The sequence below is a fragment of the Silurus aristotelis genome, assembly GCF_946808225.1.
Source record: "Silurus aristotelis genome assembly, chromosome: 22".
In the NCBI taxonomy this organism is placed as follows: domain Eukaryota; kingdom Metazoa; phylum Chordata; class Actinopteri; order Siluriformes; family Siluridae; genus Silurus; species Silurus aristotelis.
This window is the reverse complement of record NC_139595.1, coordinates 9,311,904-9,324,907: the sequence shown is the minus strand read 5'-3', so window position 1 is coordinate 9,324,907 and position 13,004 is coordinate 9,311,904. Positions and strand designations below refer to the sequence as shown.

Genomic DNA, 13,004 nt, shown 5'->3' with positions numbered 1-13,004 from the left:
TTCCCACTCATGATGAGCTTGTGGTATCATAGTCTCATAGTATCATATATCCGGTCTTTTGCATTTAACTGCATTTCAAAGTCATTGTTTTAAATGATCTTGACGATCTTTACTTTGTACACCATGTTCATCTTTTGTCGACTTTTATAAAGGATGTCTGGAACTAATATACATTGACCAAGCATAACATTATGACCACCTGCGTAATATTGTGTTGGTCTGTCCTGTCCGAGCATTAAAAGCATTAACTACTTCAACCACTTGAGCTACAGTAGCTAATCTTTTGGTTCGGACCATACATTGCCCATGACCCTGTCACTGGTTCACCACTGTTGTTTCTTTGGACCACACATTGCCCATGACCCTGTCGCTGGTTCACCACTGTTGTTTCTTTGGACCACACATTGCCCATGACCCTGTCGCTGGTTCACCACTGTTGTTTCTTTGGACCACACATTGCCCATGACCCTGTCGCTGGTTCACCACTGTTGTTTCTTTGGACCACACATTGCCCATGACCCTGTCGCTGGTTCACCACTGTTCCTTCCTTGGACCACTTTTGATAGATCCTGACCAATGCAAACCAGAAACACCCCACTAGAGTTGCAGTTTTGGAGATTCTCTGACCCATCTGGCCCTTATCAAACTTGCACAAATCCTTACACTTGCCCATTTTTCCTGCTTCTAACACATCAACATTGAGTACAAAATGTTCACTTGCTGCCTAATATATATCCCACTCACTAGCAGGTGCCATGCTAAAGTGTTATTCACTTCACTAGTTATAATGTTATTAGGTCATAAGGTTAATGCCTGGTCAGTGTATAATATGACAAGTATTTTTATTTAAGTGTTCTTGTAAACAAGAACACTTCATGGACTCTTTCAGGAGACCCTGCACAGCATAAACAAAATAGTTGGTCTTAAGCTGTAGGCATTAAAAAGAAGAGACCTTTCCCTGCAGGACTGCTGTATGTTATGCAATGCCTAATGTTTATGAAGAAGCTGCAACATTTGAAACTGTGAAATATCTTAAATATCTGGTGTCAGCACTTAAAAAGACCAATTGGATTTCAAGGTCTCAGAATGTGCATGAAATAAGGCGGAGGTGGAGATGTCCACTCTGACAATGTCTACTCTGTCTGGCAAGTGGACCCCTCCTTTTCCCAACTTTTTACCTTACTGCACCTCCACCCTTTCACACTACTACTACATTGAGCTCTTGGTCTGGAATTAGTGGTGAGACGCCTGGTGAACAGCACAGACAACATGGCCTTTTACAGACGCTTCGGCACGCAGTCCAGATTTCTCTTCCTCACAGTTTTTGCCCTCTGTGTGGCTTTTATACGCACAGGTAAGGATGTCGTTTCTTTCATTATGTGCAATAAGTCTAGCATTATTTTCTCACAAATCATTACTTGAATTATGCAGACTGAGCATAATAAGAATAAATGAAACTCATCAATTGGTAACTGATATGTTCATGTGTGATCCACTTGTATTTGCATCATGATTTGAGTCATTTCTTGACATTTGTTTTTAAAACGTATTGAGTTTTCAATTAATCTTTGTGTAAATCATCTCATGAACCAAGTATAGGTGCACTTTCCTGTTTCAATCTGAAAGGCCTTTACTAACAGCAAAAATTTTCTTTTTAATAACTTTTTATTTTTTGTGATTCATTTCAAAAGTGTGAGAACTGCATTTTAATGTGGAAAATTTATTTGGAATCTAACAGTTAACCATAAAAAGAAAGCACAAAAATGTGTTTTGTTGTGGGCAGGGACATGCATGCACAAAACTTTTGGAATTGACATCGTGGCCTATGTTATTTTGAAGTTTCTTGCCATTACACTAAGCAAATTGGCAATTTTCACATCTCGGCGCTTTACTTCGGACAAAGAATGGGTTTGTTAGAGACACTGGAAAAACAAATCCTCAGTCCTGATGCACGAAGACAAGAGTACACAGTTTAAGTACACAAGTAGGCAGTATGACACGAGCGTTATTCCTGGAAAAATCCCAGTAGTAGTATAACTGAAAAAACAACAGATTTGTGTGGGCAGATTTGAATGAAAGCGTTTAAGCTAATTTATTTCATAGTTTGTTTCTATGGAAAAAAAAATTTCATCAGCCTGTGAATCTAAAGGTTCTTTATCACATAATATTTAAAGAATTTCTTGTGTCCAGAACGAACATGAAATTCTCTCATAACTGGTTCTTTTTTGAAAATGAAAATTGTAACAAATCTGAAAGCAACTTAAGCTTCATCAACTGACCATTTTTGCAATCCGATTTTTTCTTTTTTAACAATGCAGAAAAAGTCACTAACTGCAAACACAGACAGTATAGACTATAGAGTATATTTATATGGTAAAGTAACAGATGTACCTTATTTGAAACATATCAAAATGCCGATTTTGAATAACTTTGGCCCCACCCAACATTTCGGGTACTTGACAATGAAAGAAAACATTGGACCTGAAAAGTTTGTCAAAACAGTGCAGTGATTCATTTAGAGCAGGATCAGTCAGAGGGAAGACACAGCAAGGCCTTGATTCCTGCTAACTAAAAGCCTTGTTGCAACTGCATGTTACTCTGTAAAATAAAATGAATTTTTAATTACCGAAATCCATTTAATCCAGGGGGATCTGGGAGTTAATTTTGCAGCTAGATATGAGGGAGGCAATTGCTACGTCATTAATATTTATTAGGGCTGAAACTGCTCAACAACATTTTCAGTTTGAGCTGTTGTGTACTGGGTAAACAGATTAGAAATGTTGTGACTTTTACATAATAATACCATTTAAAGATATATGTAATGTAATTAAACATTAAAATAAACAATGTAGGGTGGATTTATGGTTGATTACCAGCCAGCGAGCACCAGGTTTTATTAGCAGTTTGTTTGTCTGGTTGGTTTTGACTCATTTTTATTTTGCTCCATAACATTTTGTGTACTAATAGAAAAAAATAATTAATAATAATTTAATGAAAAAATAATACATTTGATGACCTCGTTGCAAGAAACCTAAAAGTACATTTGTACAAATAATTGACTAAACAAATTGGAATTTCTTATGTGCTTTTTTCAGACTCACATCAGGTACATATTCACAAATGCAGACTTACACTTAAAACCTGATAGGAAAAACTGACTATTCAACCAACAAACTGTTGCAAAAACACTCCTCGTTCCTGCCTGAAATTTACTCTACATTACAGCAAGCTATGTTCTGGAAAGCTGCACTCTTTTTATACTCGTTTTGTGTAACCAAACCTTTTCTCTTTCCAAAAGGAGTAACATTTGTTTGTTGGCTGTGTTCAAAAACAGCAAACATAATGATGAGGACATAAATAATAAAACAGACTAGTGAAGTTGCATTCTCACTTTTCTTACCCATTTTACACTCTATCTTCAGGTGATTAAAATAATTATTAAGTGATTTATCATACTCTCTATTTTAAAACGATAGTTCAATTGTAGTGTAATGCTCTGGTTAGCTAATGGTTTGTGACCATCACAGCCATGTTTGGTTAATTTCCAATCTTTTGCCACAAAGTTTGAAGCAAAAAGTTGTAAAGGGTGAATAAGAATGCTCTGATCACCTGCAGATACAATTTTCAATAACTGCAACAGAGAACCTGTTTTAGCATAACAAAGTGAGCTCGGTTAAAAAACATAATGCCATAATAATTAGCCGTAAAATTTATTTTGAATTTTAGTTTTCAATAGCTATTTTTTTAAAAGCAGCTTTATAAAAAATAATCAATCCTGATCTCTAATGTTGTATATCTGATGATCTGCATAATTCCATAATTAATAATTTTATAATGTAGTTTGTAAATGTTAAAACAGTAATAAGTGTGTTGAAAGAATGCTCTAATCAGCATATTGTAAATATTGTCTTACGATGATCACAGGACAATTTCTATGATTATAGCAGTCCATTATCCACATCATTGTAAATAATCATACAATTATTTTTATATTAACACATTTATATTTTAATTTGTAATAATTTCAGCTTGCATGGAACAAATAAGGATTAAGAGCACAGCTACACTGGTGCAGCTTGTCGATTATAAGCTTTCCTGGTTACCAATGTAAACCTCGCTGGGATTGGTGCTAGCTAAATTGGAAGACATCGTATGAATGAATTTTATCTGCTGTTGTATGAGGAATGTGTAAGGCATGTGATTAGACCTGAAAAGTTCATTTTCATGTTAGCATGCATTGGAATGAGATATTTAGATAAATTTAGATGATATTAATATGTCTGAAGTGATGCTCTGTGGCTGTCACACTATAGCTTTTGCTGAATTAATACACAGTTCACATTTTACTGCAGACATGCGAAGGCAACCAAAGCCACAAACTGCTACCTTTCCATATGTGGCCTTATAAATCAGTTTGTGTAGCCCTCAGTACACACGACATGTTTTGGGGCCGTTACTCGCTGCTTCTCTGCGTTCATACAAGCACCCTTTTGTGGCTCAGTGTGAAGGGGAGCATTGATGGTGCTCCAACAACAAGAGACGCTTCATCAGCACAAGTAAACATACAAAAAAAGAAAAAAAAAACGTGCGTGATGCCCATCAGCACATGCGCACTTGCTCTGCATCGTAACCATCATTTTATTTTTAATGTTAATGAGCGGACTTTTACAGTGAAAGGTGGCAAAAGTGACGGTGGTTTGTGTTCAATAACATTTCTTCCAACAAGAAATACCAACTTTCAAAGGTTTTTTAATAGAAATATTCTGAAGGTTTTCTTGTTCGTCTGTGTTTAGATGTACTCAGTTGGGTTAGTTAACAAGAGCTTAGTTTACATATGTGTTTATAGAGTTTTCAATTCCTAAATGAGTGTATTTATATTCAGCATGTGTGGTGTATGCTTATTAAAGGTTGAAAATAGAAGAATCTCCCAGTTTGGCTGTATGGTGCGCCTTCTACATAAGGCCAGTACTGCTCTCCTCTGAGTGTTTTTAGGGCTCTGGGAACCAGTGACACTGGAACTGAGGTCAGATTTCCATGGCTAGTATATAGGTGTGAAAAGTCACATGGTGTATCCATGCCATGACCTGAGGAATGCAAGCAAGAGATGCGAGGACATAGAAGATGGAAAGAAAGGACTGTGGATGAGTGGAAGGCAAAATAACTCCATGCTAATTCTCTACAAAGGCACTCATTCATTTATTTATTTTTTATTATTCTTTTTTTTCAGCTGCTCTCCTGGCATGATCAAAACACTGTGTGACTAACGCTTACCAACACCTACAACCTTCCATCCTACATCATCTGCTCCAGCCAAGAAGTCATTACAGCAAAAACCTTCTTAGATTCAAAATATTCCCATGATGTAGATCTTTCCAGGCTTGACTAGTTTTACATTTCAACTTCATCATATTTTGAAATTCCCACAGCATTCCAACTCACTTTTATTTTTTTTTATTAGTCTATCGGAAATAAGAGCAGCTTTGAAGGGGGAAGGCCATTAAGCACATAGATGGTAATGGTTGATTGGTCATGCAGAGCAATTATGTTTTTTTTAATGTTTATACGCTATAGATAGATAGATAGATAGATAGATAGATAGATAGATAGATAGATAGATAGATAGATAGATAGATAGATAGATAGATAGATGCTGCAGTGCCTGCTTATCATTTCTAGGAGTATGTTTATGCCATATTAATTTTTAATTTTCATAAACTTTAAAGTTAATTGTAGCCAACTAGCTAACCTGACAGGATTTCTGTAAGGATGGTAGTTTACATGGCAGGAATTGCATTAGTCTGTATGGGGAACAGGGTAATTTAGCAGGATATTTTAGGAAGTCTGCTTGAGTTCCATATAAAACTGCCTACCAATTGAAGGTCTTCAGGCTACTGTTCACTCGCTCATGCTACCATGCTACCGTTACACCGTCACAACCAGAATGCATTTTAATATGGCACAAAAATTACTATACTCATCCTAGTAATTATGGCAAAATACAAATCCATATATATAAAAGACCATAAAATTAGTGCCTGAATATAGACAAAACACAATGAGGCATGCTGTTAAAGGAAAATAATTGAAGTGAGAGCCACCCCAAAGTTCATTATTTAAAGAGAATTAATTTTTCTTATACCAAAGCAGATTTTCCCAGAGCAAACTATTTTTTAGACATTTTGTACCCTGTATAATTCCATTCAATATCGTGCAACATCACGTTACGAAAATACTGCAAATCCCCTCTACTAGAATTTCAGTGATGAAAAAACTACAACCTCTGACAAAACACTAGCACTTGAGACTTATTCCAATAATGCTCTTTCCAACAGTTACCTTTAGAGTTCACACAGTATGATGAAATAAATAATAACTTATAATTGTTTATGTATAATTGCATTCATTTAAACCTATGACTAGCCATGCAACCAAGCTAGTGTTCAAGCCATACTGTTATACAAAACAGACCACACTTTTAGACCGCTTACGAATTCATCAGAGGTATAACAAAACACCTAAACACTTAAAAGAAGAATTTAAAAAACAACAACCACCCAGCTACCAGTTCAGTCTAATAAAAATGTAATTTATGCTCTATTTAACTTTGTTATATTTTGAGCTTGAACAATCCATTTATGTGTTTGTGAGTGTACTTACTTGTACATGTCTATATTTTAATTGAAATAATGCTAGGGAGCTAGCCAGCTGATTGCAAAATCTGTGACTCCATAGAAACTGTGCCTGAGGCTGAGGCCTCTCCCACACTACATAGTGATAACCAGGGCACGCAGTCCGGAGATGATGGAACAGATGCAGGCCAGGCCACTACTAAAGACCCGCCCCAGGACCGGACACAACCCACTTTCAATTCAGATTACACTGACATCATGGACACCACGACAATGGAGGAGGAAGGTACAGTCACGTTTCACACAGAAACTGAGTGGTGGGTGGTGACTAGAGCATTTTAAAGCTTTAGTCACTTATTCCCTACGCTCTCTATTAGACACATTAAAGGTATCCTTGTTACAGAAATCCAAACGGAGCAAATCACTGCTGTATATGTTATTTCTAACTTAAGCTCTTATAAAATCGACCGAATAAATTAGGATTCACTGTTTGGAAGCATGTAATTGTCTAGAATGTCTCTGTGTTCTGTGGTATTATAAATTTCATTGCTTGAACTAAGCAGCTCAGGCCTGTTCCAGCATGACAATGCCCCTGAACAAAATAACTTCAGTGTCCTACCTTGACTGGAATCCTACAGAATACCTTTTAAAGCCAAATATGTGCCAGACCTCCTCAATTCTCATGTAACTGAATGATCCAATCCGCACAACCACCCTCCAAAATCTAGTGGAAATCCATCCAAAAAGAATAAAGTTTATTATAACAGCAAAGGGGTTCAGGTGTCCACAAACTTTTGCCCATGAAGAATACAATGAACAGGATGGGTGTTAGAAATTGTAATTTGTATTTACATTAAATGTATTCTATGATAGTGAGCTGTAAAAAATCAGAAAATGTATGGCATTGTCATATTATTTTAAAATGTGTTTTGTTGGGTGTGGCAGAGTTCAATTCAATAAATTCATTTTTATTTGTATGGCTCTTTAATTAATATTGTCTCAAAGCAGCTTTACACAGATAATGTGGTAATAAAAATTAATAAGATATATATAGTTATAAGATATATGCTGTATATTTTTTATTTTGCTCATTATTTTGCCTGTAATCTTGAATATTTTAAATATAATATTTTAAATATTCTAAATTTATTACATGCATTATATAAATCACCCATTATATATGGCAATTTGTTTTATATTATTGCAGAAGTTTTACTGTCACCTAATAATAATAATTATGTGGCTATAGTGTAGTGTAGACATATTCTCAAAACATGTTCCCATTTCGGTTTTTGTTTATGAAGAGAAAATCAGAATTTAGGAAGACTATTAATTATGGAATAAATTCAAAAATAACTCAAGACAATACAAAAAAAAGGATGAATGATAAAAATGAAGGCATTGTATTTGTAAAGTATTTTTGGTGAAGATGTTTTGTATTTGATAGGAACGTTTACTTGTAATTAGATATTTATATATGTATTCTCTAAATTGCACAAAGTACCCACATAACAGTATAAGTAAAAGATAAAAGAGATGAAAAAATGGATTTCATGCAAATAATTTACTGACAAACAAGTGCCTAGCATTTAATGATTTGAGAACAACTCCTTGCATGAAATGTCTTCTGTAGAGTTGTTGCTCTTTCTTGATCTTTTGCAGAAATTACAAGAATGACTGTGTACTATGAAATGGAATTGGGGAGTGATCAAGAAGCAATCATATGCCAAGAATCTAAGATAGTGTGTGTGTGTGTGTGTGTGTGTGTGTGTGTGTGTGTGTGTGTGTGTGTGTGTGTGTGTGTGTGTGTGTGTGTGTGTGTGTGTGTGTGTGTGTTTTACAGGTGTCCTTGGCCCAGGTGCCATCACAGCCATTGTCATTGCTGTGTTCCTTGGAGCCTCTGTTCTCCTCGCCCTGGTCGTCATCACACTCCGAAAATTCACTGCATCTTAAAGGAGGATGGCCTTCTGTTTATAATGTTCCTGTCTGTCTGTCTGTCTGCTTTCACTCTCTCTCACATACATATGTGCTCATAGTAATTCATATCTTTATTGTATTCAACCTTTAAACTTGGCAGGTCCCTTGTGGTTGGCATATGATTGTTCACATGGCCCATTCATTTATAGAAACTGTAACAACCAAGCCATAACCAAAACTATTTTCAAAATAAATAATTTCAAAGATGTATTAAAGGTCCGTGTTTAATTAATAGGACTGATCATACCTTTTTTTTTTTTTTATGCTTTGGCTATTTGTTTTCTGAGATGTTCGTTATTTGAAGTGATAAATAAGACAATTAAACCCAACTTGGATCTAATTTTGTGATTTCCTAACCTTTCTCTCTACAAATGTCACTAAGATAATAAATGAGATCACACAAGGGAAATAAGCAGATGTGTTCATTTTTAAAGACATAGTGAACATCTAACACACATCAAACAGTTATCTTAAAGCTTTAAAAGATAAAATAAAGGTGTGTGTGTGAGTGTGTGTTCCAGTTTCAAATAAAGTGGGAGAAAATGTAGTCTGCAGAACAGAATCAATGCATTTAATGCATTTAGCAAATGTGCATGTGTGTCTGGATAAATTTGTGTCATAATTACTTATAATTAATGAATTAGTTAAAGATATATGTAGTGCTTTGACTATAATCAGCTTATGATGCTTGATGTACTGATGTACTTGTAGGTCTTTATATTAAATTATTTATATTAATATGTTGATTAGCACCAAACCTGTCTGTGATTTTAAGTTTTAGAAAGCATGTCAGACCAAATATTGATTATTCATTACAAATCATTCACTGAATTTGATACTATTTCGTTTGGACTCTTGTTAATCTCAATTTCTCCCCACTGTTTTCAAATATCTGTTGTATAGTAACAAAATGGAAACATATAAATAAAAACAAATCTTTAATTTTGGTGTGTGATCACATGAATGTCACCATATCATAAGCTTTTTTCACCTCAACTGTTTGGTCCATTTATGGCCGAAGAAGGCTATTATCAATACTGCACAGGTCTCTACTACACCACTATCAGACATGTAGAAACTGATTAAGAAACGGTTTCAGCTGGGAGGCCAGAGATTAGTGAAAAACTACTCACTCCACCTTAATAAGGAGAACATCTTATATTCTCATGCGCAAAGATGATTATACTTTTAAAGAATTTAAATCTAACGATTTGTTAGTAAATTTATTATGGGTTTGTCTAAATGTTTTAAATATAATGGATCCATGTAGGAACAGCTTTTTAAAGAAAGAAGAGTCGCAGAAGGGTTAAATTTTAGATTAAACATTTTCATAATTATCGTGTCGTGTCGTGTACTAGAAAACTATATACGTGAATATCATTGTTTTTAGTATTTTACCCAAACCGTTGACCGCAGCCAAACTAAAACACTTTTTAGTCACATCTGTAGGTGTTATAGGTGAGACTGTTTTTAAGCAAGCTCCGTATATTGGCTCGTTGGTCTAGGGGTATGATTCTCGCTTAGGGTGCGAGAGGTCCCGGGTTCAAATCCCGGACGAGCCCTATGTCTTTTTTATCATTACTGCTGAATAAATAGACAAACATGAATATAGACAACGTAACGACATAAAATTTTTAATTTGTAATTTTTTAAATAATAAACAATCGTAAAATACATATTTAAACATAACGAAGCTATGTTTAATAATTAAAAGAGAACGCCAGATTTTCACGTATACGAAACATATATTTGTTCTTCATAAAGAAAGGGGTTCGGCTGCTGTTTCGGTATGAAGTTTTTATACGAAAATACTAAACCTTAAACGACTGGCATGAGACATTGAAACCAGTTCTTTTTAACAAAGCTATTAAAAATGCGACCTAACAAGAGCATTCACTGATCGTTGGTTTTGTATTATATAACCGTGTAACTTAAAAGCATCTTTCACATTTTTGTTAAGGTAAAAGAAAAAGTATGACCCCGACGTGATTTGAACACGCAACCTTCTGATCTGGAGTCAGACGCGCTACCGTTGCGCCACGAGGTCCACATCTCAAATTGCTATTTGTTTCCCTAATAACATGTATGCACATTGCGCTATCCCATGGATCAAATATCTATGATATTTATTATCTTGTTGGAGATTAAATAAAAATATGATAGGAATCCGATAGTTGTGTTCATTGTGTTTGTAATGTCTACCAAAATGTGTTCCCCTGACTGTTTTATCTTGTGATTTATATAATGTGATTTAGAATATTCATTGCAGTAAAGCACTGTTGTACTGAAATAAGTCGCTAGATGACGCCGTGAAATGCTACGATCACTTCTTCTTCTTCTTCTTCTTCTTCTTCTTTCGGCTGCTCCCATTAGGGGTCGCCACAGCGGATCATCCGTCTCCATAACCCTCTGTCCTCTACATCTGCCTCTTTCAAAACAACTACCGGCATGTCTTCCCTCACAACATCCATAAACCTCCTCCTTGGTCTTCCTCTTTTCCTCCTTCCTGGCGGCTCCATCCTCAGCAGTCTCCTACAGATATACCCCATGTCCCTCCTCTGCACATGTCCAAACCATCTCAATCTCGCCTCCCTCACCTTGTCTACAAAATTTCCTACATGCGCTGTCCCTCAAATGAACTCATTTCTAATCCTGTCTATCGTCGCCACTCCCAACAAAAACCTCAGCATCTTCAGCTCTGCTACCTCCAGCTCCACCTTCTGTCTTTTACTCAATGCCACTATCTCTAATCCATACAACATCGCAGGTCTCACCTCAGTCCGATAAACTTTCCCTTTCTCTCTCGCAGACCCTTCTTTCACAAATCAATCCTGCGACTCTTCTCCACCCACTCCACCCTGCCTGCACTCTTTTTCTTTACTTCTCTAACACACTCCCCATTACTTTGCACTAGTGACCCCAGGTACCTGAACTCCTCCACAATCTCCACCTCTTCTACCTGCAACCGCACCACTCCACTGCCCTCCCTCTCATTCACACACATACTCTGTCTTACTCCTGACTACTCCACCTCTCCAGGCACTTCTCAAACTGCTCCCTACTCTCACCACAAATCACAAAATCATCTGCAAACATCATAGTCCATGGAGACTCCTGTCTGACCTCGTCCGTCAACTTGTCCATCACCACTGCAAAGGGCTCAGAGCCGATCCCTGATGCAATCCAACCGCCAACCTTGAACCAGTCTCTCGTTCCTACTGCACACTTCACTGCTGTCACACTGTCCTCATACATGTCCTGCACCACCCTTACATACTTCTCTGACACACCTGGCTTCCGCATGCTATACCACAACTCCTCTCTCGGCACCCTGTCATACCCTTTCTCTAAATCCACAAATACACAATGCAACTTTTTCTGACATTTTATATATACTTCCCTATCAACATTCTCCAAGCAAATAATTCATCTGAGGTGTTCTTCCTCGGCATAAAACCATACTGTTGCTCACTGATGGTCACCTCTTCTCTCAGCCTGGCTTCCACTACTCTTTCCCATAACTTCATGGTGTGACTGATCAACTTAATTCCCCTGTAGGTACTGCAGGTCTGCACATCTCCCTTATTTTTAAAGATCGGTACCAGCACACTCCTTCTTCATTTCTCAGACATCAGAATCAGAAAATTGCTTTATTACCAAGTATGCTTACACACACAAGGAATTTAAGTTGGCATCAGGATCTTCCAGTGCAGAAGTTCAGATATAATGTAACAGAATTGTAAACCAGACAGTTAAATAATGCATATTTATACAGAGTAAAAGTGTTGTTAAATAAATGTACAGATGTTATTTACAAGTGTTCAGTTTACAAATGAACCATTTGGATTCTATGCCAAAATGTGACAGTTATGATGGACAATGTGTAGTTATGAATATTTTAATCGTTAATGCTGATTATAGCCTGCGGGAGAAAAAAAGTTTTTGTGCCTGGCTGTTCTGGTGGATGGAGCTATGTAGCGCACTGACCAGAAGGCAACAGTTTGAAGAGAGAGTGGGCTGGGTGTGTGGGGTCCAAAGTGATTTTCTTAGCCCTTTTCTCCACTCTGGATGGATGAGTAAAGATCCTGGAAATTGGGCAGTGAGGCATCAATGATACTCTCAGCAGCCCTGACTGTTCGCTGTAGCCTCTTGATGTCTGATTTGGTAGCTGAACCAAACCAGACAATTATAGATCTACACAGGACAGACCGAGTAGCCGAGTAGAATTGTTTCAGCAGCTCCTGTGGCAGGTTGACTTTCCTCAGAGCCCACTTGAGGAGCATAGGCACTGATGACATTTATCATCACCCCTTATCATCACCGCTTGAAAACACAACGTATCTACCTTTCTCCTCTCCATCATATCAGCTACCTCTCTCCCTTTACCAGCCATAGTAA

The 13,004-nt window shown here is 36.8% G+C and overlaps 1 protein-coding gene across 1 annotated transcript; it reads left to right on the top strand.

Annotated features, from left to right (window-relative positions):
* Positions 1-882: 882 nt before the first annotated feature.
* snorc (secondary ossification center associated regulator of chondrocyte maturation) lies at positions 883-8,946 on the top strand. Its single transcript, XM_083526212.1, has 3 exons — positions 883-1,354; positions 6,733-6,915; positions 8,473-8,946. The coding sequence occupies exons 1-3, from the start codon at positions 1,270-1,272 to the stop codon at positions 8,580-8,582; spliced, it is 378 nt and encodes a 125-aa protein (XP_083382338.1). The 5' UTR covers positions 883-1,269; the 3' UTR covers positions 8,583-8,946.
* Positions 8,947-13,004: the final 4,058 nt, after the last annotated feature.